The sequence below is a fragment of the Rhinoraja longicauda genome, chromosome 2 (genome assembly GCF_053455715.1).
Source record: "Rhinoraja longicauda isolate Sanriku21f chromosome 2, sRhiLon1.1, whole genome shotgun sequence".
NCBI classification, from domain to species: Eukaryota; Metazoa; Chordata; class Chondrichthyes; order Rajiformes; family Arhynchobatidae; genus Rhinoraja; species Rhinoraja longicauda.
In genome coordinates this window covers 60,875,610-60,901,808 of record NC_135954.1, presented here as the reverse complement: position 1 = coordinate 60,901,808, position 26,199 = coordinate 60,875,610, and the positions used below count along the sequence as shown (strand labels likewise).

Below are 26,199 nucleotides of genomic sequence, written 5' to 3'. Positions count from 1 at the left end.
CACCACGTCACGGCGCCGAGGGGTCAGGGGTCGAGGCCGGAGGTGGTGACGGCGACGGTGACGGCGAGATGGCGGCGGGCGCGTACGAGAACCTGAAGCTGTGAGTGAGGGGCTGGGGGAGGACGGGACGGGACGGGACGGGACGGGACGGGACGGGACGGGCGGGGAGGGTGTGATCCACCCGCGCGGCGCGCTCGGGGTAAGGGGCGAGGAAGGAAGGAAGGAGGGGCTGGACGAGGGGAGGGGGAGGAGAAAGGAAGGGAAAAAAGGAGAGAGAGGGAGAGGGGGAGGGAGAGGGAGAGGAAGGCAGAGAGAGGGGGGAGAGAGGGGGGAGAGAGGGGGGGAGAGGGAGAGTGGGGGGGGGGGGGAGAGAGAGGGAAAGAGAGAGGGAGGGAGGAGAGAAGAGACATGGGCTGTAGTGGAGGAAGGAGGGTGTGGTGACAACAAATGTTGAGGTAGAAGAGGGATGGACAGCTGATGGATAGGTGTAACCTTGAAGATGCAAAGAGGGAGGATTGGGGATATTGTTGAGTCAGGTAGGATATGGTGGACACCATGGGGAGACGAAGGGATGGACACGAGTGGGGTAGAGAGAGTGTTGGGCATCTGAGGCGGTGGACATGGCAGGTGGTTGAGTGAAGGATGGGCGGGGTGGACGACAGATTGGACAGGAAGAAATATAGGGGGATTGCACGTAAGGTCAAAGGGCGGGACACACCGAGTCGCTCAAGCCACCTGGAGTACATGGCAGCTTCCGACATACACTGGTAACACATGCAACGTACGTTCTTACCATGAAAAAAACGCCAAAGTGGTCAATTTTTGTGCTGTAAAAAATGGGGAAGCTGAAGGATCTGACGGAGGAAGAGGTACCGGGAGAAGGGCTGCCAAGCCCGCGAACGCAAGAAGCAGCTGGGAAGACGTCTGGCGAGCTGGTGGGAGAAGGGGAAACACGGCCGGGAAGGGAAGCAGGAGAGCAAGGCCGAGAAGCAGGGGGTCGACCGGCTGGTGGGGGGGGGGAAGAAAAGGAGGAGGAGGAAAGGATGGGGTTGAGCGAACTGGGAGAGGAGCAGCGGGAAAAACCCGAGCCGAGGGGCCTGGAGGGTCTGCAGGAGCAGAAGCAGCGAGCACTGGAGGTTGGCAACCCGCTGGGGCCTGAGGGCGAAAGGCTGAGGGAGCCGTGCTCGACGGAGGAGGAGGCGGTGGCAGAGGAGGAGGAGCGAAGTGTCGAGCCGGAAGAGGAGCCGGGGAGACTGATCGGCAGCGGAGGCTGAGCAGCAGCGAGAGCTGAGCTGGGCGCTGAGAGCCGAGGCAACAGGTGGAGGACCAGGCCATGGCTTTGCTCGGTGGCCCCAGCCTCGAGGTGTTGAGCGCTGACCAAGTGGAAACGGAACTCGGCTGACGGATATGGCTAGCAGGGAGGAGGGCGAGGGGCCAATGAGCCGCAGGAAGTGAGGCGCGGAGCAGGGGCGCCAAGCCTGGAGGAGCGCAGGAACGGGGAGAGGTGTCAGGGCGCTCGCAGCGCCGGGAGGGAGCCGGAGACGCGCTGATGGGAGAAGACTGGGGAAGCCGAGCTGCAGCAAAGTGCAGCCGCAACATTCAACTACAACACCCTCTCAAATTAGGACTGGTGAATTGTTCCACAACAGAATTGTTCCCCAACAGAAGTCGTTCCAAACATAAAATAGAAGAAAAAGACTAAGCAAAGAGGGCCCGCTGCACTGAAAGCCATAGTAAGTGATTGCCTGCAGTACACGGCTTGTCCCCCAGAAGGCGTTGCGTGACAACAGTACGGGTCAGGGGTCATGACTTCGCCTGCCGTGCAACCCTCTTATACAGCTGTGAGCCATGAAAGAGGGTCTTAAGGGGTGGACACTGGGTGGAAGGAATTGGAGACACCATGCATGGGAAAGTGAGTTAACACCTGGCAGAGGGGTGAAATGACGAGGGAGTAACTTGTGGACACCAGGGAATGGGAGCTAAAATTGAAATGAGTGGAGATGTGCAATAAAAGTGCAGGAGGAAGAGGAGATAGCTGATATGGAAGTGGAGGAGTGGAATATTCTAGGGTGGATAATGGATACTAAAACTGGATTGAGAGGTATCACGTTGTGGAAGGAGTAGGTTGAGGGAAAGCAATGTCGAGGCACTTTGCTGGTTACGTAAGCAGTCAAATGGAGAAAATGACCTTTGGTTAAAGTGAAACTAATTCATCCGCTGTTCGTTTCATAGATTGAAATGTATTGTGGTTGGAGAAAGTAGAATCTGGCACACTTCACTTCCTAACCCTGTTACCTGGAATTCAGAAGTTAATAGTAAAGGCAACCTCATGGTTGAGAAATCAAGTTTCCTTAGGATTATGGGATGGGGGGTTAGGGCTGATTATATTTCACAATGGTTCTGAAAGCTACTGTTAATCACTAGTTTAAATCACAGCGATATGGAGTTAGATTGCAGATGAGCCATGTCGCATTGAATGGTGGAGCATGCTTAAAGGGCAATTGAAATCACAGTGCAATTTACCTTAATACTGATAAGGAACAGGGCATGTTCATTTAGCCCCTTGAGTGCATCATTTCAATAGGAATTTAGTAAATTCCCTACCCTAAATGAAGATATCTAACTTGCATCTTTAGCTTTAAATATCTTTGCTTAAGAAATTATACATTTCAGGTTGCAAATGGATAACTCAGTTTATGTAACCAATCTTAACACATTGAAGGGTTTCCTAACTTTACTCCTTTTGATTTCGAGACAAATGGCCTACCCTGAGATTCACACCATGTCTGTGTGCCATTCACTCCAAAAAATCGAAATGTGTCTGCATCCATCTTGAATTTCTCCATAAAACTCCATAATTTCCAATCAGCGGAAAGGCAATATATGATTACAATCGTGCCATTCACAGTATACAGATACATGATAAAGGAATAACTTTAGTGCAAGATAAAGCCAGTAAAGTTCAACCAATGATCGTCAGAGGGTCATCAATGAGGTAGATCGTAGTTCAGGACTGCTCTCCATGTGGTAGGATGGTGAGCTTCAGAAACCCAAGTTCTAAAAAGGAATAGGACATCCATTGCAAGACTGGTAACTTGTCAATTGAATTATGTGAGGTCACAGGTTGTAAGGCGTGGGCACTGACAAATTTCACACAGTACAGCTCCTCCTCAGCTTGCAAATGCCTGATTCATGCATACCCTGTACATTCAAATGAGTGTTTGGGAGACTGGTGGTTTGGATTTGTTGCAGGGCTGTACACGGAAACTTGATTTGTGACTGTATTTCTGACTTGCAAACTGCTGGGGTTGCAAAGAGTTAACGGGAATGGAACTCTGGCAATTACCTGCATGTTTGAACTGTGTATAGGGAGTAAATTGAGATTACGCACAAACAAAGGGCATAAAGTGCTGGAGTAACTCAGCAGATCAGGCAGCATCTCTGGAGAAAGTGGATAGGTGACATTTTGGGTCGGGACCCTTCTTCATGGTTGAGATTTGAGTTTAGTTTATTGTCACGTGTCCTGAGGTACAGTGAAAAGCTTTGTTATGTGCTAACTAGTCAGTGGAAAGACGATATATGATTACAATCGAGCCATCCACAGTGTACAAATGCATGGTAAAGGGAACAATGTGAATAACGTTGAGTGCAAGGTAAAGTCCGATCAAAGATAGTCTGAGTTTCATTCTGTCATGCTGTTTTTGCCTTCAATCTTTGAAAGTTGTTGTGGTAACCTTGGATTTGCATCTACATTAGTGTACTTTGTTACGATGAATCAAGACCTTTGTAGGCATCTTTTTTTTTGTTGCAATTCTTCAGGAATTTAATTGCTGAGTCTTGTTCAGACCCATCTGTGGGGCACTGCGAATAGTTGTTAGAGCTGCACATCAGGAAAAGTGCATCAAACTTCAAGACCAAAGGGATATGATTTAAAAATGAATTCAAGAAATAAGCTGTAGCACCTTTTTGTCTCGGTCCTATAAATTGGAACCTTCTTTCCCCAATAAATTGGCACGGCTGGGTGAATTAAAAGTTTCAAGATTGAGGTTGATAGTTATTAGGGAAGATATAAAAGTTTGGAGCAAAGACAAATAAATAGACCTGAGACACAGATCAACCATGGACTGACTGGTGGTATGTGGTGGAGGGGCTGAAATTCCAACTAAATGTCTACACTTGGCAAACATCAATATAGCACATTTCTTATGCTGATAGGGTGTTGGTTAATATTATTGCTGATTAATGTAATGAATAATAGTACAGATGTTGTACCAGTGCCTCGTGATAATGGTGCTGGTATCGCCCCAATGTTTACTTAATAATTTTATCAGGAGAGATTTTGTAAGGCCATTTTTCTTTGCTAACATTCAAGGAATTAAGAAATACTGACCAATAAACTTCAGAATGAAGGATGAAAGTTTAAGAGGTAGACTTAAAAACAAGTAATATTCCAAAAAAGTAAATCTGCACTTTGACAAACTGTTTACATTGCACAAGGTTAATTTATGTCTGCTGCTGTTACATTACGCCCGAGCTAGACATCTAGACAACATACAAGTTCTGGATTGTGTGTATTGAAAATCCACATGACAGTGGTGTTGCTGTCTGTAGAACAGACATTAATCTTCTTAATGACAGGGTATCGGATTGTATAGAGGGCCATTACTGTTAACAAGTGGTGTCTGTCGTGGCTACTTCAGTGTGAAGTTGTCAGTATCTGGCATTATTGCAATTTCTTTTCATTTCATGATTGAAAACAAACTTTATTATTGGGAGGGACATAGCTTGGAAAATAAATTCATCTTGTGATCTATTTGTATTCCACTTTGTTAGTATAATGTGGGTCGCAAGCATAAATTCTGACATGGATCAGTGGATAAATTTATGGCCTACTGATGGTGGTCGGCCTGATTCTTATGCTTTGAGTGTCATTGGCTCAACTTGTTAGATATACTTCATGTCCTTGAATCTTTAACAATCATGCTTCTTTTATGGCTTTAGCTTTACTGATATCCATATCCTCAAGTTCAGATAGTGTCATAGAATGTGCTCATGCTGGGAGTCATATATTTAAGAACATTTAACCATTCAAACCTACTCTGCCATTCATCAAGATCATGGTTGGTATTCTATCGCCACTTCATTCTCCTGCACAATCCCATATCCCTTTATTCGCTTGAAATCCAGAGATTTATTGATCTGTTTTTAATGAACGCTTTATCACAGCTACTGTGCTATCGCCGTCCTCTCCGAGAATAAATTTATTTTCATCTCGGTCCGAAAAGATTTTCCTTATTCTGGGACTCTGACCCCTGGTTCTTGACTCCTCAGCCATGGAAACATCTCACCACCGCAATCAGCATTTTATCTTTTTGAATGAGAATTCCCTTTGTTCTTCTAAATTCTAGAAATCCAGAGAATATGGATCGGGACTTTTTCAATGTCTCCTTATAAAGCAAACCTACCACGCCTGGAATTAGTTTAGTGAATTCCACTGCATTCCGTCGATGATGTATCTTTTTGTTTTTGTTTAGATTAGAAGATCAGAAATGTGCACAATACTCCAGGTGCATTCTAACCAGAGCACATTATAATTGCAATCAGACATCTTTATTTCTGCTCTCAAATCTAATAGTAACTAGACCAAGTGGACCTGTTGGGCCCAAACCTGCATTGGTGCAGCACCCTCCCTCTCTCCCTCTCTCCCCCTCAACCCCCCTTATCCCTTCTCCCCCTCCCTCTCTCCCCCCCTCCCTCCCGAGGAGATAGATTTAAACTTTAAAATGTGAATAAGTTTTAAAATATAACACCAAGATTCCCTATCTGCATTAGTCTAACCTGCCCACGTTTGGCTTGTATCCCTCTAAGCCTTTCCTATACATGTACCTGTCCAAATGTCTTTTAATTGGCAGCATTTGGCCCATGTCCATCTAAACCTTTCCTATCCATGTATCTGTCCAAGTATATTTTACATGCTGTTGTATTACTTGCCTCAACTACCTCCTCTGGCAGCTAATTCCGTATAACCACCAATCTCTGACTGAACAAGTTACCCCTCAGGTTCATAAAAAATCTTGTTCCTTTCACCTTAAACCGACGTCCTCTGATTCTTGATTCTCCTAACCTGGGTAAACGACTCTGCATTTACCCAATCTATTCCCCTCATGATTTTATACACTTCTATAAGATCACCCCTCAGCTTTCCTAACCTGCCCAACCTCTCCTTGCAGCTCAGGCCCACCAACCCTGTCGACATCCTGGTAAATCTTCTCTGCACTCTTTCCAGCTTAATGACATCTTTCCTCTTGCAGAATAACCAAAACTGAACATAACACTCTGAATGTGGACTCACCAACATCATGTACTCTTTGTTTTGAGTATATCCTATTACCATGATAGTACTAGATAGAGTCGTTAAGTTTATTGTCATTTGCACAAGTAGGGTGAGGTATAGGTACAACGAAAATCTTGCTTACAGTTACATCAGAGACGCTTGGACTCAGTTAGCATAGAAAAAGCATAGATTATGTATAATATACCTGTTCTGCAGGGCAATAAGAAGAAAAAAGTATTTGAAAAAAAAGCCAGAAGGGGTACTGATTTTGGATGATCAGCCATGATCATATGAATGGCGGTGCTGGCCCAAAAGGCCGAATGGCCTATTCCTGCACCTATTTTCTATGTTTCTATGTCTTTGATTATGTTGGCTGCTTCTGCAAGGAAGCGTGAAGTGTGGATGGAGTCAGTGGTGAACATTCTGGTATGTGTGATAGACAAGGCTACAACCTCAACTCTCCATGCCATCTTGCGGTCTTGGGTAGAACAGTTGCCAGACCAAGCTGTGATGCAACCTAAGAGTATAGAAACATAGAAACATAGAAAATAGGTGCAGGAGTAGGCCATTCGGCCCTTTGAGCCTGCACCGCCATTCAATATGATCATGGCTGATCATCCAGCTCAGTAACCTGTACCTGCCTTCTCTCCATACCCCCTGATCCCTTTAGCCACAAGGGCCACATCTAATTCCCTCTTAAATATAGCCAATGAACTGGCCTCAACTACCTTCTGTGGCAGAGAATTCCACAGACTCACCACTCTGTGTGAAGAAATGTTTTCTCATCTCGGTCCTAAAAGACTTCCCCCTTATCCTTAAGCTGTGACCCCTGGTTCTGGAAGAATGTGCTACTTGCACTAATCCTCGATACATAAACATAAAAGTCCCTGGACTGATTTTATAAATCACAGCCCAGTCATTTCTCTTCGTCTACTGTGTTGTATTCCTACTATAGTACTAGACTGTGGATTACTGCTCACTATACCGTCATTCCCCTGACTTTGTCGTTGCAATTCCAATCAGTACCTTGTCCGTCCTGATCATGGGGAGCAACAACCCTTCCTCCATGCTGCCCTGCATTTGACTGGCAAAGTTGACCCAAGTTTTGATTCACCCAATTTATTTTCTTTCAGGTCACTTTATAGGCACTCGTGCTCTCTATCTGGCATGAATAACCATTGACATAGAGTCCTATAGTAATCATTGATGGGTGTCCACACACCATCCATAACCTGGCTTTCTATGCCGTGTCTGTTGAGGTTTCTGAGAGTCATTGGAGACATTATGAATTTCCTCAGTCTCCTTAAGAAGTAGAGGTGTTGGTGTGCCTTCTTGGCTGCCACTTCAATATGGTTGGTTCATGACAGATAGTTGGCAATATTAATGCCAAAGAACTTGAAGCTCTCAACCATTTCCACTTCAGCACCATTGATGCTGATTGGGACATGTACACCACACTTTCTGAAGTCGATAACAAACTCCTTTGTCTTGCTGACTTTGAAGGAGAGGTTGTTGTCCTGATGCCATGTTAAGTTCTCTATCTCCTTCCTATACTCCGTCTCATCATTGTTTGTGATCTGGCCCACCACAGTGTCATCTGCAAACTTCCAATCAACTTTTATTAATTGCTTTATTGAAATGTGCAGTTCAATTGGAATACTATTAGTTTCACAAATGCTATGTGCTGTTCTGACAAGTTTGCCATTTAGATAACGCATAAGTTTCAACCACTGATCAACCAGCTAATTTTTCAGGATTGAGTTATTGGTAAAAGCAACCATTCTGTATTAATGGGGACACAAGAGACTGCAGATGCTGGAAACTTGAGCAAAAAAAAAGGTGCTGGAGGAACTTAGAGGGTCAGGCAGCATCTGTGGAGGGAAATGGACAGACGGTGTTTCAAGTTGAGACCCTTCTTCAGACTGATGAAGCATGACAATGAAACAAAATTTGACTTCCAATCTATCAGGAAATACTGAGATGGATCACTCAATTCTTCGGTAAAAATTGCAGATTTTAAGGAGTACTGTAAAGAAGGTAGAGAAACATAGAAATATGTCAAGAAGGCATCCTCAGAGCTTAGGGCATTGGAAGGTGAAGGCATGGCAACTGAGATGCAGTAATTAAAAATAAGGAGTGATCTAAATACCAACATTCAAGTCGTGCAGATATTCGGAAAATGGTAAGATTGGGTGAAATTACAGAAATAGTGAGGGGTGTGGCCATGGATGAATTTGAAACAAAGATAAACATTTCAAAATGGAGGATTCAACGTAGGATCAGCAAGCTCAAGGTCAATGAGGGAAAAGTCCTTGTTGCAGGTTAAGTCATGTGCAGCAGAGTTTCAAATTTCAAATTTACAGGGAATGGAGGGTGAGAGAATGGTGAGGAACGTCCGGAAGAAATAAAACATACAATTTGGGGTATCAAATAGACCAGGATTACAAATAGGCAGGATTGCAAATAGACCAGTTTAGACTTGGCTAATAAATGTTATGCTCATTTTGTTCTATTATTGCATGCAATGCCAACAAAATTATTATACAAAAGGAATCCTCAAAAGGTGGTATATTTTTGGCTTATATAGTGTGGGTGAGATATCCATTCACTGAGTTTGCTGCTTAGATCACTTTTTTCCTCCAAGGCAGCAGGCCAACCAGACTTGGTAGTCCTAGATGTTGCTCCTTCCAAGTGTTCACTGCATAGTGCGTATGTGGAATGCGCTGCCAGAGGAAATGGGAGAGACAATTCTGACATTTAAACACTTGGACAGGTACATGGATGGGAAGGAAGAAGCTCTATGACTCCGAATCTGCCTAACTTGCCACTCAAGGATGATTAAACAAATACTGACCCATTGCTCTCCAGCTGGTGTTTGTGCAAAACGGAAGTGAAACACTGGTGAAAATGAGGATTGCACAATTGCGAAAATCTGCTATTGAGTTTGAATTAAAATCATTGTTATAGACCATTTATCTCAAGTACTGTGTGCAGTTCTAGTCACAAAATTATGGGAAAGATCTGACTGCACTGCCAAAGTGCACAGAACATTTATTTTGACATGATATTAACAGGATTGGAAAATTAAAGCAATGGGGAAAAACTGGATAAGCAACAGTCTTCATTGCAACAGAGGAGATGTAATTGAGGTGCATGGCATTAAGGTGATTTGTTAGGTCATGTCAGGTCTTGGAGAACTGATGTTGGCAGAAAATTTAAAACCAGGGGCATGGATTTATAGTACTTAGATAAAGGACACGAGGGAAGGTGAGGAAAATACTTTAACTCAGAGAAAGGTAGAGATCGGGAGCTCACTGACCAAAAGGAATTTAGAAGTAGAAATGCATCACACTTCAATTTGTACATGAACATCCATAATATTCAGAGCCACAGACCTAATGCCGGAAGGTGGGATTAGGTTGGGCACTTTTTTTGACCAAGAGTGCCTTGATGTGCTGAATAGCCCCATGCCATAATTTTTCTATGGTCATTTATTTTCTCTACATGGTTATCCATATTTCACTACTGAAAAAGTTCCTTTCTGGCAATGGTAAGATTAAGCTCTGATATTTTATCATGTAGCTCAATAACTTCTCAAACTTATTTTTTAGACACACAACACCAGAAAAGTTCTACTTTGAGGCTTGTGATAATGGATGCAATGATGTTCTCACGATCGACCGGGTCTCTAATGAGATCACCCTTGGAGGTAAGATTTGTGTTTGAAGCAATTCAGTGTAGTCATATATTTTTTGCAAGCAGAATTTTTTTTATGAAGCTGAAAATTGCCAATTGGCCTGAAGTACGTATATATAATTATTGCAGGGCTTAACAGGGTGGTTGCAAGGAGGATGTTTCTCCTCATTGAGGAGCTTCGGATTATGGGTCTCAGTCTCAGAATGAAGGGTAACCACTTAAGATTGATATGAGAAAGATTTTTTTTGGAAGGTCAGTCACTTAGCTCATTATAAATGGAGATTGATAAAAGGAATTAAAGATTTAAGAGAATGGTGCAGGAGAATGGAGAACAAGTTCAGAAAAGGAAGCATATATAAGGTCTCGGCAGAAGATGGACACAAAATGCTGGAGTAACTCAGCAGGCCAGGCAGCATCTCTGGATATAGGGAATGGGTGACGTTTCGGGTTGAGACCTTTCTTTCGACCCGAAACGTCACCCATTCTCAACCCAAAACGTCACTCACTCCTTCTCTCCAGAGATGCTGCCTGTCCCGCTGAATTACTCCAGCATTTTTTGTCTATCTTCGGTGTAAACCAGCATCTGTAGTTCCTTCCTTTGCGTATAAGCTATAGGCATTTGTTTTCAAGTGAGTCTTTAAAGATCAATAGGGACTTTCACTTTTTTTTAAGGGATCTCTGAGGTTCAGGGACAGGAATCGCATAATGAGATACCCAGGGGCCATGTTGGACACAAGCAACTTTCTGAGTTCGTTCAAAACTATCTTTAGAAGCAGGTGCACTATTTAGTGGGTGTGGGCTGAGCATAAATACACAGGTGTGGCAAAGGTGGATACAGAATGTTACCTAGTGCTATGTTGTTTCATAATAGTGAGTTGCATTTCTGTTGAGTACAGGGCTGTGGCTGTATAATCTCAGGACAAACTGTTGTGAAACTGCAGCAGATGAAAGGAAATGGAGCTGCAAAGAAACAGTGAATTGACAGTAACATTTGTGCCATTTTAAACATATCTAAAAATATCAGTCTGATTTGGATTTTATGTCTGGCTTTTCTGTAAAATAAGTTGTTCTTCACTGAATTAGATTGAATAATGTGAAATTATCTTATGTTCTCTGGTTTTATGTCATACAAATAGAAGAGACTTCTTACTCAAAGTGCAAAGCAAATTCTGCTTAGCTGCTACAGTGCTATTGAATATACTCGCTAATACTTGCATTGAGTTTGATTCAAGGAAGAAAATGTTAGTGTTTTAAAATTACTTTGAATGAGTGAGGCTTTGATCAGGATATCCCAGCTCTCACCAATGTGGTATAACAGCTATTTATGTTGACCTTGTGCAGATACAGAAGAATTCTTAATCTGTTCTACCAAAGTGACACAAACACTAGCACTCTTTATCTTTCCCCTCCCCCCTCAACCTTCATATTGATTCTGTGAAACATTCCATTGTTTGCAAAGTTAAGGTCTCTCGTGCACCTAACGTTCATCATATTTTCCACATTGTACATTGGAGGACCAATTTTTCTGTTACTGACATTTTATATTGGAACTTTGCTATTTCTTGAATCACTTCCCACTCAGGATTTCACGTGGGTAAATATTGTTTCAGTAAATCAGCTTGCTGAATCTTTTTCATAAAGGATTCCTTGGGATAAATTAAACTGCATAATTTAAACGGCTACTCAGTGTTTCAGATGTTTGAATCTGCTTGTAACCATAGGGAATTTTCACTAATTGACAGCATGTAATTATTTATTAACTTATTTTGTCTTTCTACGTGTATGTGCGTTTCTATTTCTCAACATATGATCCTTTCTTAAATTATCTATTGTTGTCCATTATGTGGACATAAAATTAGAGCATGTACTTTTTTTAAATTGAGTAGTTATAGTACCTTGTATTTATTTATTGGTTTAAACATTTCATTTATTTATCACTTATTTTTAAAGATTCACAATGTGACTCACTTTTTTGATTGTAAGTCTTATTTTTCCTTCTCCAACCCCACCCAATTGTTTGCAGCACAGAGGCAGGTCATCTAGTCCATTTGGTGTCTTCGTAGTGGTCTTGGTTCCAGACATCCACTCTTCCCACATCTTGTTCCCCTTTTTTCCAACCTCCAATTCTTCAGTTTTGACATGGTCTCTCCTTCCGTCCCCAAGTCCAGTAGTGCAGCTTTGCCGCCCACTTTGTTTTTTAAGACATGTTTATCTTGCTTGAAATTGCAAATCTTTTAATATTATAAATTGTGATTAGCCCCTCCATTTATTGACCATCTAAATCTTGCTATTGTTGTGTTGTGTTATCCAGTGCTGTGCTTAATTCGGAGTTTTGTATTACATTTATGATGTCCAAAACAGTTATCCAAATCCAAACTAATAATGTATTTCCTAATTTATTTTCCTCAGTTAAGAAAGATGTCCCCCCATCTGCAGTTACCAGATCGGTCTATGGAATCGTGGGAACAATTCGTCTGGTGGCAGGTGGGTGATTTTAGAATTGGGGGAAATATTTTGAAGTTTCAATTGACTTGAACAGTAATCCTGGCATTGCTTTAATTTATTGATGCTGCATACCTTCAATTATCACTATTATGAAGCCACTTACTATCTTCAGATTCCTGAGCAACTAGGCCAATGCATGCTGCCTCCTGACTCTGCATAGATAAAAGCATAAAAGCGTCACACATTCAAAAATTGAATATTCTTCAAAGGATTATCAATTACACTGCTTAGAATGTAGCACGAATAAAGGTCATACAGCGATTGTATGACCTTTATTCGTGCTACATTCTCAGCAGTGTAATTGATAATCCTTTGAAGAATATTCAATTTTTGAATGTGTGACGCTTTTACCATTTGAAGTGCACAAAGAACATTTTGTGCATTATTGAAGATGGTGGTTGTATGGTAAATTAGCCTTCCATGACTTGTTGATTTCAAATGTTGGTTTTTTTGGTAGCAGATTCAATTCACAAGAGGATCACTTGACTTGTTTCATCTCTGTCACAAGAAGAGTTTTTTTGTGTCAGCACAAAAACCACATGAAGCAATATCCTAAACATAGAGCATAAGTGAAAGTTTTTGCTAATTTAAAAAATAATTTTGCAAGATTTTTAGCTTAGCAGTAGGATTTCAAATTACATGTGAGATATTTTCGCTTTTTAGAGTGCTTGAAATGGGAGAAAGCAAGAGCCTGTACTTAAAGTGCTTTTTCAGGACATCTCTTGGGAGCTAATGAAATGACATTAAAGGTGTTATCACTTGCAATGTGGCAAACAGTTTATGCCCGACTGGTTCCCTCAAATGGCCATTCAATAACAATTAGATCTCCTGTCTGTGGCAATGAAGATGCAAGAGACTACAGATGCTGAATATCTGGAGCAACAAACAATCTGCTGGAGAAGCTCAGCAGATCAAGCAGCACCTGTGGGAGGAAATGAATTGTCGATGTTTCTGGTTGAGACCCTGCATCAGAACTGAGAGGGAAGAGAGCCAGTTAAAGAGAAAAGTGGGAGAGATGAAATGAGGGGCAGTAGGTGATTGGTGGATCGAGGTGACTTGATGGGCAGATGGAACCAGGTTGAGGGAGGGGAGTGAAGGTGGAGACACTTAGCTCTTCCTCCTTTTCTCTCGCTCTCCTTCTGAGCTACCCAGGTCCTCTCGCACACATACATGTGCACACACTCCCTTTTTATCTCTAAGCTACCAATTGGGTCCCTTTCAGAATGGGTCCCTTTCAGAATGGATAAATGGATCCCTTTCAGAATGGCAGGCAGTGACTAGTGGGGTACCGCATAGCTCGGTGCTGGGACTGCAGCTATTTACAATATACATTAATGACTTGGATGAAGGGATTAAAAGTAACATTAGCAAATTTGCAGATGACACAAAGCTGGGTGGCAGTGTGAACTGTGAGGAGGATGCTATGAGGTTGCAGGTTGACTTGGACAGGTTGTGTGAGTGGGCAGATGCATGGCAGATGCAGTTTCATGTGGATAAATGTGAGGTTATCCACTTTGGTGGTAAGAATAGGAAGCAGATTATTATCTGAATGGTGTCAAGTTAGGAAAAGGGGAAGTACAACGAGATCTGGGTTTCCTAGTTCATCAGTCACTGAAAGAAGGCAGGCAGTGAAGAAAGCCAATAGAATGTTGGCCTTCATAACAAGAGGAGTTGAGTATAGGAGCAAAGAGGTTCTTCTGCAGTTGGACAGGACCCACGTGAGACCACACCTGGAGTATTGTGTGCAGTTTTGGTCTCCAGATTTGAGGAAGGACATTCTTGCTATTGAGGGAGTGCAGTGTAGGTTCACGAGGTTAATTCCCGGAATGTCGGGACTGTCGTACGTTGAAAGACTGGAGCGACTGGGCTTGTATACTCTGGAATTTAGAAGGATGAGAGGGGGTCTTATTGAAACATATATAAGATTATTAAGGGATTGGACACGCTAGAGGCAGGAAACATGTTCCCGATGTTGGGGGAGTCCCGATCCAGGGGCCACAATTGAAGAATAAGGGGCAGGCCATTTAGAGCGGAGATGAGGAAAAACTTTTTCACTCAGAGAGTTGTGAAGCTGTGGAATTCTCTGCCTCAGAAGGCAGTGGAGGCCAATTCTCTGGGTGCTTTCAAGGAGATTTAGATAGAGCTCTTAATGATAGCGGAGTCAAGGGATATGGAGAGAAGGCAGGAACGGGGTACTGATTGTGGATGATCAGCCATGATCACGGTGAATGGCGGTGCTGGCTCGAAGGGCTGAATGGCCTACTCCACCTATTGTCTATTACCCAGTTTCTTTCCCAATCCCCACCTACTCCATCTTACCCATGGACACCTCACACTGGGTTCCCTCATCCTACTTTTCCATCTGTCCACCCTACCTCCCTTATTTTGTTTCATTCTTCACTTTCCTTTCCTGTCAGATTCCATCATCTGCAGCGCTTTGTTATCTCCACCTATTGCCTCCTAGGATCTGTTGCTGTTTCCACCCTTTCCTCCCTCCCCCACATGACTCCATCTGCCAATCACTCCTTCACCTTCATCTACCTACTGCTTGCCAGCTTTTGCCCCACTCTACCACCTCATCTCTTTATACATGTTAATGTCCCTCTACTCTTTCAGTTCAGATGAAGGGTTCTAACCTTGTCTATTTCCTTCCACAGATGCTGCCTGACCCACTGAGTTTCTCCAGCAGATTGTTTGGTGCTCCAGATTCAGCATCTGCAGTCACTTGACTGTCAAGTTTTTGTATAATCTACATGGATGACAACTCTTGTGTGGGTTTTAACCACTGGAGTTATTTGATCTTTAGCCTAAAGTCTTTAGAGGAATCCCAAAGATGATCCGGGTCTGTTGTGTTCAATACTTTACCATCTTTTTCACTCTTCCCACAGGCATGTACCTTATTGTCATTACCAAAAAACAGAAGGTAGGAGAGTTGTTCAGTCATTCTGTCTGGAAAGCAACAGACTTCAACATCATTTCCTACAAGAAGACAGTGCTTCACCTAACTGAGATGCAGGTAATGAATATAATAATCAAAAAGCAAATACTATAGATGCTGTAGATCAGAAATAGAAATGCTCAACAGGTCCATCAGCATCTGTGGAGAGTGAAACAATTGCAGTTTCAGGCCAGTAATCTATCAGAAATATTATTTGATGGACGGTATTGAAAACTACAGTAGATTCTTTATATCAAATCTCAGGTACAAATGAGTTTCATGTGTCATTCTCTTTATTAATTTCAAATAAGCATGGTGCATTATTTGAAATGTTCTGATTTATTGAATATTGCATCTTCCTGTTTGTTTCATTTCAACATGATTTTGTAATGCCAGTGTTCATTTAGTTTTGTGAGAATGCATTATTTTATATTTATTTGTAAATGGCATGTAGGTTTTGTCCGCAAGTCGATTATTAATTGCTCTTGAGGAATTGGTAATGAGCAGTTCCCTTGAGTCAATGTAGTGAAGGATAGGTCGTGCCTTGGAGGTAACTTTTAGGTGATGATAGCTGTTTCCATGCATTTCCTATCCATGTCCTTTTGGCTGGTAGAGATCACAATTTTGGGACTGCTATCGATTAAGCCTTGGAAAATTTGTGGTAGTGCATTTTTATGTGTCAAACAGGCTCACTCACTTTAAAGATACAAAATGAGTAACTCAGTGGGTTAAGCAGCATCTCTGGCAGGCAGCATTGTTTTTCCAGAGATGCTGCCTATCCCGTTGAGTTACTCTGGAATTTTGCGTCTATCTTGGGTGTAAACCAGCATCTGCAGTTCTTTCCTACTCACTGACTTTATTTTCTCCACTCTTAGAGCTACTTATCTGTCCTCTGTCAATATTATCACCCTGTTTCATATCCTAACTACATCCTCTCAAGGACCTCCTCCTTCAACAATAGCATTTCACTGTGCTCATTCCAAACACTGCTTGTTTGTTTTCTGTCTGGCATTCTCTTCCAATTCTTGCTATTGCCAATGTTCCGGTGCTTTTTGGTAGCTGATCCAAGACCATAGCCTTTTAAATTATCACTCATTCCTCACAGCTATTTCATCTCCCAACAAATGTTTTTGAGCATTACAAGTGGTGTCAAAATAAATTGCCAGTTTCCCAGCACAACAGTTACACAAAAGGTCCATAAAGTTTAGTTTATTGTCAGATGTACCGAGGTACAGTGAAAAGCTTTTTTGTTGTGTGTTATCCAGTCAGTGGAAAGACTATACGTGGTTACAATCAAGCCGTGTACACGTATAGGTACTGGGTAAAGGGAACAACGTTTAGTGCAAGGTAAAGTCAGATTAAAGATAGTCCGACGGTCTGCAATGAGGTAGATGGTAGCTCAGGACCACTCTCTAGTTGGTGATCGGATCGTTCACTTGCCAGCTGGGAAGAAACTGTCCCTGAATCTGGAGGTATGCATTTTCACAATTCTGTACCGCTTGGCTGATGGGAGAGGGGAGAAGTGCCCATGGTGAGACTTGTCCTTGCCGCGGCAGTATGAAGTACTGATGGAATCAATGGAAGGGAGGTTGGTTTGCATGGTCTGGCCTGCATTTACCATTCTCTGCAATTTCTTGCGGTCTTGGATGAAGCTGTTTCCAAACCATGCTGCGATGCATCCCAATAAAATGGTTTCTAAACTGCCTCAATAGAAGTTGGGGGCATATGAACCTGGGGAAGGAGAGGTGTTGGTGTGCTTTCTTGGCCATTGCTTCGATTTGGCTAGTGATATTTACTAAGTGGCTAAGTTGCTGGTGATAATTACTTTCTAGGAACTTGAAGCTTTCACCAATCTCTACTTCAGCGCCGTCAATATATATGGGGACTTCGCTTCCTGAAGTCAATCATGATCTCCATTGTGTTGCTGACATCGAGAGAAAAGTTGTTGTCTTGACAAGAGGTTACGAGGTTCTCAATACTGTTGCTTTGGTGGGCTAAAGAATATTTTGACCAGCCTGAAACGTGAGACTTTGTCAAAAGCCTTGCATAGTCATAGACAATAGGTGCAGGAGGAGGCCATTCGGCTCTTCAAGCCAGCACCGCCATTCAATGTGATCATGGCTGATCATTCTCAATCAGTACCCCGTTCCTGCCTTCTCCCCATACCCCTGACTCCGCTATCCTTAAGAGCTCTATCTAGCTCTCTCTTGAATGCATTCAGAGAATTGGCCTCCACTGCCTTCTGAGGCAGAGAATTCCACAGATTCACAACTCTCTGACTGAAAAAGTTCTTCCTCATCTCAGTTCTAAATGGCCTACCCCTTATTCTTAAACTGTGGCCCCTTGAGTCATAGAGCTATACAGTACGGAAGCTATACAGCCTTGAGTCATAGAGCTATACAGTACGGAAACTGGCCCCCACTGTTCAACTTGTCCATGCTAACCAAGTCATTTAACTGAGCTAGTCCAGTTTGCCTGCGCCTGGCCCATATCTCTTGCAATCAACTGAAGTACCTTCTCTGTTATCTCTTTAAAGAATTCACTCAAGTTGGTTGGTGATGACTTTCCTGTAAATCCAATCCGTTTTCACCTGATTATTCTGTGCCTTTCTAAACCAAGGTTTGTACTATTTCAAGTGGATTCTAATAATTTATCCACTATTGAAATTAAGCTAACAGGCCTGTAGTTAGTTGAACATATTCCAGCCAGCAAAATTAACCACAGAGTAACGCCGGACACTCTCCATCTTTATATAGCAAGTCGAATTTCAGGATCTAAAGATTGGTCAGAGCACTGCTTTAGCTCCACTTTAGCAACATATTAATATATTCCACAGAACATGGTTAAATATTCATAGCAGTCTGAAGCTATGATCTTCTATGATGCTGCATGTGTGTAATTTGAAGCAGCGCGCTGTTGATTCAAAGGCATAGGTACTACCACTGAGCCACATATACTTAATGTAAATTTTATTACATTAAGTTTCTATCCAGTGAACTGCATCATTATACTAATAACACCATTAATGAAATTTGTAACCAATGCTGTTAATCCTTTTCTGATTATGTGTTCATATGACTGCACAGCTTCGCAACTCAAAACACTAGTGAACGGATTAATTGTCATCTTGGATGTTGTCTGTGTAAAGTTAGCCCATTTCTCCTGTGACCATAAAGGATTTTCCTTGTGCTCCAGGTTCCTTCCACATTCCAAAATTGTGTGGGTTGATTGATTAAATTGCCCCTATTATGTGAGTAGAATCTGCAAGGGAATTGACGGGAATATTAGGAGAACAAGTTAGAGGGAATGGGATTCTGTGAGGCACCATTGACTCAATGGGCTGCAATGTCCATCTTCTACATTGAAAAAAAAAAAAGATATATATATATATTGTACTTTAAAAAAAAACCAATTAATAGAAAAGACTTATTCACTGGTTTTGCACTTAGTATCTGCACTGTAATAATGTTTGAAGAGGTTTATTAGAAAATGTTTATTTATTCTTATTCAACAGATGCTGGATAACAAGACTTTCTTGGCGATGCTTAATAATGTACTTAATACTGATGCATTTTACTTCTCTGCAACCTGTGACCTGACTCATACTTTGCAGCGCTTGGCTAACACCAGTCCAGAGTTTCAAGAGATGACTCTACTGGAAAGGGTAAGGTTGACTCAAGAAAGATGATAAAGAACAGGAAGCCATATTGTTATTCTCCTTCAGGTTCACCAACAATGATCAGAAGTCTCCTTTATACTCTGTTGCTACATGTTCTCCAGCAGTCAGTTTGGCTGTTGCTTACAAAAATTAATTCTGGATGTTTTTGAAAACTCATGAAATATTAAGCAAAATAATTAGTTTTCGAAACAAAATTGGATTTTATATTTTATAACTTTTCTTATATCACCAAATTTCATAATTTTGTATTGTTTTATTGATCATCTTGCAAGTTAATTTTCACAACATTTTCTTCCACATATAAGGCCTGGGTGTTGACTATTCCATTTTGAGCACTAGTTACAAGGTCCTAAGTAAAGTAGTTTTGGGATTGAGTCCACAGAAATCAAAGGGTACAACAATCGGCAAGCATAGTTCTGAACTAAACTTCAGCCCAAAGTTACCCATAATAATGCCAAGTACACAATCTGAAAATCAGTTCTGATCACTATATGCATCTGAAGATTTGTTTAGAAACATAGAAACATAGAAAATAGGTGCAGGAGTAGGCCAATTCGGCCCTTCGAGCCTGCACCGCCATTCAATATGATCATGGCTGATCATCCAGCTCAGTAGCCTGTACCTGCCTTCTCTCCATACCCCCTGATCCTTTTAGCAAAAAGGGCCACATCTAACTCCCTCTTAAATATAGCCAATGAACTGGCCTCAACTACCTTCTGTGGCAGAGAATTCCACAGACTCACCACTCTGTGTGAAGAAATGTTTTCTCATTTCGGTCCTAAAAGACTTCCCCCTTATCCTTAAGCTGTGACCCCTGGTTCTGGACTCCCCCAACATCGGGAACAATCTTCCCGCATCTAGCCTCTCCAACCCCTTAAGAATTTTATATGTTTCTATAAGATCCCCCCTCAGTCTTCTAAATTCCAGCGAGTACAAGCCCAGTCTATCCAGTCTTTCCTCATATGAAAGTCCCGCCATCCCAGGGATCAATCTGGTGAACCTTCTCTGTACTCCCTCTAAGGCAAGAACGTCTTTCCTCAGGTTCGGAGACCAAAACTGCACACAATACTCCAGGTGCGGTCTCACCAAGGCCCTGTACAACTGCAGCAGAACCTCCCTGCTCCTAAACTCAAATCCTCTTGCAATGAATGCCAACATACCATTCGCTTTCTTCACTGCCTGCTGCACCTGCATGCTTGCTTTCAATGACTGGTGCACCATGACACCCAGGTCACGTTGCATCTCCCCTTCTCCCAATTGGTCACCATTCAGGTAATACTCTGCTTTCCTGTTCTTGCCGCCAAAGTGGATAACCTCACATTTATCCACATTATATTGCATCTGCCATGCATTTGCCCACTCGCCTAATCTATCCAAGTCACTCTGCAGCCTCCTAGCATCCTCCTCGCAGCTAACACTGCCACCCAGCTTCGTGTCATCCGCAAACTTAGAGATGTTGCATTCAATTCCCTCGTCCAAATCATTAATATACACTGTAAATAACTGGGGTCCCAGCACTGAGCCTTGCGGTACCCCACTAGTCACTGCCTGCCATTCTGAAAAGGACCCGTTTATTCCTACTCTTTGCTTCCTGCCCGCCAACCAATTTTCTATCCACCTCAACACTGAACCCTCAATACCGTGTGCTTTAAGTTTGTACACCAATCTCCTATGTGGGACCTTGTCGAAGGCCTTCTGAAAGTCCAGATATAACACATCGAATGGTTCTCCCTTATCCACTCTACTAGTTACATCCTCGAAAAATTCTATAAGATTCGTCAGACATGATTTGCCTTTGGTAAATCCATGCTGACTTTGTCCGATGATTTCACCACTTTCAAAATGTGATGCTATCACATCTTTAATAACTGACTCTAGCATTTTTCCCACTACCGATGTTAGGCTAACTGGTCTATAATTCCCCGTTTTCTCTCTCCCTCCCTTTTTAAAAAGTGGGGTTACATTAGCTACCCTCCAGTCCTCAGGAACTACTCCAGAATCTAAAGAGTTTTGAAAAATTATCACTAATGCATCCACTATTTCTGAGGCTACTTCCTTAAGCACTCTGGGATGCAGCCTATCTGGCCCTGGGGATTTATCTGTCTTTAATCCATTTAATTTACCTAACACCACTTCCCGACTAACCTGGATTTCCCTCAGTTCCTCCATCTCATTAGACCCCCGGTCCCCCGCTATTTCCGGCAGACGGTTTATGTCTTCCTTAGTGAAGACAGAACCAAAGTATTTGTTCAATTGGTCTGCCATCTCCTTGTTCCCTATGATCAATTCACCTGTTTCCGACTGCAAGGGATCTACATTTGTCTTAACTAATCTTTTTCTCTTGACATATCTATAAAAGCTTTTGCAGTCAGTTTTTATGTTCCTTGCCAGTTTTCCCTCATAATCTATTTTCCCTTTCCTAATTAAGCCCTTTGTCCTCCTCTACTGGACTCTGAATTTCTCCCAGTCCTCTGGTATGCTACCTTTTCTGGCTAATCTGTATGCTTCATCTTTTGTTTTAATACTATCCTTGATTTCCCTTGTTAGCCACGGATGCACTACCTTTCCTGGTTTGTTCTTTTGCCAAACTGGGATGAACACTTGTTGTAGTTCATCCATGCGACCTTTAAATGCCTTCCATTGCATGTCCACCGTCAACCCTTTCAGCATCAATCGCCAGTCTATCTTGGACAATTCACGCCTCATACCCTCAAAGTTACCTTTCTTTAAGTTCAGAACACTTGTTTCTGTATCGACTTTGTCACTCTCCATCCTAATGAAGAACTCTACCATATTATGATCACACTTGCCCAAGGGGCCTCGCACAACAAGACTGCTAACTAACCCTTCCTCATTACTCAATACCCAGTCTAGAATGGCCTGTTCTCTCGTTGGTTCCTCGACATGTTGGTTTAGAAAACCATCTCGCAAACATTCCAAGAAATCCTCTTCCTCAGCACCCCTGCCAGTTTGGTTCACCCAATCTATATGTAGATTGAAGTCACCCATTATAACTGCTGCACCTTTAGTGCACGCATTTCTAATTTCCTGCTTGATGCCATCCCCAACCTCACTACTGCTGTTAGGTGGCCTGTACACAACTCCCACTAGCGTTTTCTGCCCCTTCGTGTTTCGTAGCTCTACCCATATCGATTCCACTTCCTCCAAGCTAATGTCCTTCCTTTCCACTGCTTTAATCTCCTCTCTAACCAGTAACGCTACCCCACCTCCTTTTCCTTTCTGTCTATCCCGCCTGAATATAGAATATCCCTGGATGTTGAGCTCCCAGCCTTGGTCACCCTGGAGCCATGTCTCCGTAATCCCAACTATATCATAATCATTAATAACTATCTCCACATTTAATTCATCCACCTTATTACGTATACTCCTTGCATTGAGACACAAAGCCTTCAGGCTTGTTTTTACAACTCTCTTACCCCTTATACAATTATGTTGAAAAGTGGCCCTTTTTGATTTTTGCCCTGGATTTGTCTGCCTGCCACTTTTACTTTTCACCTTGCTACCTGTTGCTTCTACCCTCATTTTACACCCCTCTGCCTCTCTGCTCATGCTCCCATCCCCCTGCCACATTAGTTTAAATCCTCCCCGACAGCACTAGCAAACACTCCCCCTAGGACATTGGTTCCATTCCAGCTCAGGTGCAGACCGTCCTGTTTGTACTGGTCCCACCTCTCCCAGAACTGGTTCCAATGTTCTAAAAATTTGAATCCCTCCCCCTTGCACCATTTTTCAAGCCACGTATTCATCTGAAATATCCTCCTATTCCTACTCTGACTAGCACGTGGCACTGGTAGTAATCCAGAGATTATTACCTTTGAGGTCCTACTTTTAAGTTTTTCTCCTAGCTCTCTAAATTCACCTTGTAGGACCTCATCCCGTTTTTTACCTAAATCATTGGTGCCAATGTGCACCACGACAACTGGCTGCTCACCCTCCCCCTCCAGAATGTCCTGCAGCCGCTCAGAGATATCCCTGACCCTTGCACCAGGGAGGCAACATACCATCCTGGAGTCTCGTTTGCGGCCGCAGAAACGCCTATCTATTCCCCTTGCAATTGAATCCCCTATCACTATAGCCCTTCCACTCTTTTTCCTCCCCTCTTTTGACGCAGAGCCACCCACGGTGCCATGAACTTGGCTGCTGCTGCCTTCCCCTGATGAGCCATCTCCCCCAACAGTATCCAAAATGGCATATCTGTTTAGGAGGGAGATGACCGCAGGGGACTCCTGCACTACCTGCCTACTGCTACGCTGGCTAGTGGCCACCCGTTTCCTTTCTGTCTGCTTATCTTTTACCTGTGGTGTGGCCAACTCACTATACGTGCTATCCACGACCTTCTCAGCATCGTGGGTGCTCCAGAATGAGTCCAACCGCAGCTCCAACCGTTCAATGCGGTCTGCCAGGAGCTGCAGCTGGACACACTTCCTGCACATGTAGTCATCAGGGATACCGACAATATCCCTGATCTCCCACATTTTGCAGGATGAGCATTCCACAGGGCCGATCTCACCTGACATGTCTTACCCCCAAATTAAATCAAATCCCTCTTAATCCTTTAAACTGTACCTTTACTAAAAAGCACTGAACCCTTAACTCACTGAACCCTTAACTCACTGAACCCTGAACCCTGAACTCACTGAACCCTGAACTCACTGAACCCTTAACTCATTGAACCCTGAACTCACTGAACCCTGAACTCTCAGAACCCTGAACTCACTGAACCCTGAACTCACTGAACCCTGAACTCACTGAACCCTGAACTCACTGAACCCTGAACTCACTGAACCCTTAACTCACTGAACCCTTAACTCACTGAACCCTTAACTCACTGAACCCTTAACTCACTGAACCCTTAACTCACTGAACCCTTAACTCACTGAACCCTTAACTCACTGAACCCTTAACTCACTGAACCCTTAACTCACTGAACCCTTAACTCACTGAACCCTTAACTCACTGAACCCTTAACTCACTGAACCCTTAACTCACTGAACCCTTAACTCACTGAACCCTTAACTCACTGAACCCTTAACTCACTGAACCCTTAACTCACTGAACCCTTAACTCACTGAACCCTTAACTCACTGAACCTTTAACTAAAAATACGAACACAAAGCAGAAATACAACCCCGGGGTTACGCCCAATCAGCTGCTTCCTCTAGTCCGCTTCCACCAATCAGCGGCTTCTTCCAGACCACTTCTTTTAAAGTGTGTGGGAACGTTTTTATCCCGCTCCAACTGCCTCCAACCGCTCCTGGGCCTCTGTGTGAACAAGCCCCGCGCTGGGTTTTTAAACCTACCGCCCGGACGCTGCTCCAACCGCCTCCAACCGCTCCTGTGCCTCTGTGTGAACAAGCCCCGCGCTGGGTTTTTAAACCTACTGCCCGGACGCTGCTCCAACCGCCTCCAACCGCTTCTGGGCCTCTGGGTGAACAAAGCCCCGCGCTGGGTTTTTAAACCTACCGCCCGGACGCTGCTCCAACCGCCTCCAACCGCTTCTGGGCCTCTGAACGAGTGTAGTTCACAATTCAGTACCCATGAGAACCCAGAAAGTAACTGCAGTAATCCAGCTTTAAGACAGGTTTCTGCATTAACGAGGCAGCTGAACAAATCAAGAATAGTCTAGACTGCTTGAGAATACAGGAGCACGTTATTCTGCATAGGATTCATCAGGCAAAATAAATCTGTTATATTGTGTTAATTGCATGTTTTAGACTGCACAACCAAGCTGCATTTCTTTAATTACATGGTGTCAGTGGCATGGATATGTTTATCACAACACCTTTATTCTCATAGGCAGATCAGCGCTTTGTATGGAATGGTTACCTCCTGCGGGAATTTGCTGCACAACCAGAGGTGAGTTCTGTGGCAAGGTGAGGAAGGAGGAGAATGGGTCATTCATTGCTGATGACCAAGGCCAAATTAGTTCACTTTCACATTCTGATTCATTGTAATAAAATTTACTTGATAACATGCTGTTTGACTTTGCAATCTTGACCTAAATAATAAACAGAACTGCGATAAAATGTATTGATTGTTATCTAATACTGTTTTGCAAATGAAACTGAGGTCAAGAATGATTTGCTCTTCTCCAGTTCTGTGGGTTCTCAGGTAGCTACAGGAGGTGCCTGATAGGGTAGGTAGGTGGATTCCTTTCGGTTTCACTGAGCTTTTGGGTGATGTCAAAATGAATCTATTCTTAGTGCCATCAAAGCTGGTGATTCTCTGCTTTGAGTGGTCCTACAGGGTCATGTGTTCATAAGTCATTGGAGCAGAATGCCTCAGAGAAGGGCAGGGATCACTGCCAGCTGATAATGAGATTTGGGCTGCATTTGAGGTCTTGGGCTTCAAGCACCCTTTTCTTTTAATGACAAAATATGGTGCTAATTCACTGAAATCAGTGGTGAATTTTATTAAGACCTCATTGAGAGACGTATGTCTATATGATCCCGTTTTCCAGACTTTTGTGAAAGGCTGGTGTTGTACAGCAGGTGCACGTTGTGGAAAATCTTTGTTTTACTAATACGTTATGTAAGTCTTTAGTGAAGAGTTGACGATGATTTGGAGCTCAGCCTCTGAATGTCCCCGTGTGCAAGTATTTGCACCTGTGTTTGCAAGTATTTGCATCTGCAACCCGATGACTCAGTTGTCTGGCGTATTATTGATAAAGTTAAAGAATCCACATATAGTAGTGCTGGTATCAGTGTGTTGTCAGGCTACCTGTACTCTTTCTGCCCACCAACTGTTTTTTGTGTCACTAAGAAGAAGGTGTGTGGGAAGTTGAAAGGTCTGAAGGTGGATAAGTCACCTGGAGCAGATGGCCCACACCCCAGGGTTCTGGAAGAGGTGCCTTTAGAGATTGTGGAGGCATTAGCAGCGATCTTTCAAGAATCACTAGAGTCAAGAATGGTTCCAGTTACAAACTGGAAAGTTTCAAATGATCAAGAAGGGAGTGAGGCAAAAGAGGGGAAACAATAGGCCGATTAGTCTAACTTCAGTGGTTGGTAAGATTTTGGAGTCTATTAT

The 26,199-nt window shown here is 43.0% G+C and overlaps 1 protein-coding gene across 2 annotated transcripts in view; it reads left to right on the top strand.

The window, feature by feature from the left end:
• Nucleotides 1–26,199, top strand: part of sacm1lb (SAC1 like phosphatidylinositide phosphatase b) — a 48,458-nt gene continuing 22,259 nt past the window's right edge. For both annotated transcript variants that reach the window (XM_078419910.1, XM_078419901.1), the window contains exons 1-6: nucleotides 1–100; nucleotides 9,946–10,043; nucleotides 12,440–12,514; nucleotides 15,424–15,551; nucleotides 18,988–19,137; nucleotides 24,970–25,029. In XM_078419910.1, coding sequence (XP_078276036.1) covers nucleotides 69–100; nucleotides 9,946–10,043; nucleotides 12,440–12,514; nucleotides 15,424–15,551; nucleotides 18,988–19,137; nucleotides 24,970–25,029 — 543 coding nt within the window. In that variant the 5' untranslated portion in view covers nucleotides 1–68. The remainder of the gene's footprint in view (nucleotides 101–9,945; nucleotides 10,044–12,439; nucleotides 12,515–15,423; nucleotides 15,552–18,987; nucleotides 19,138–24,969; nucleotides 25,030–26,199) is intronic.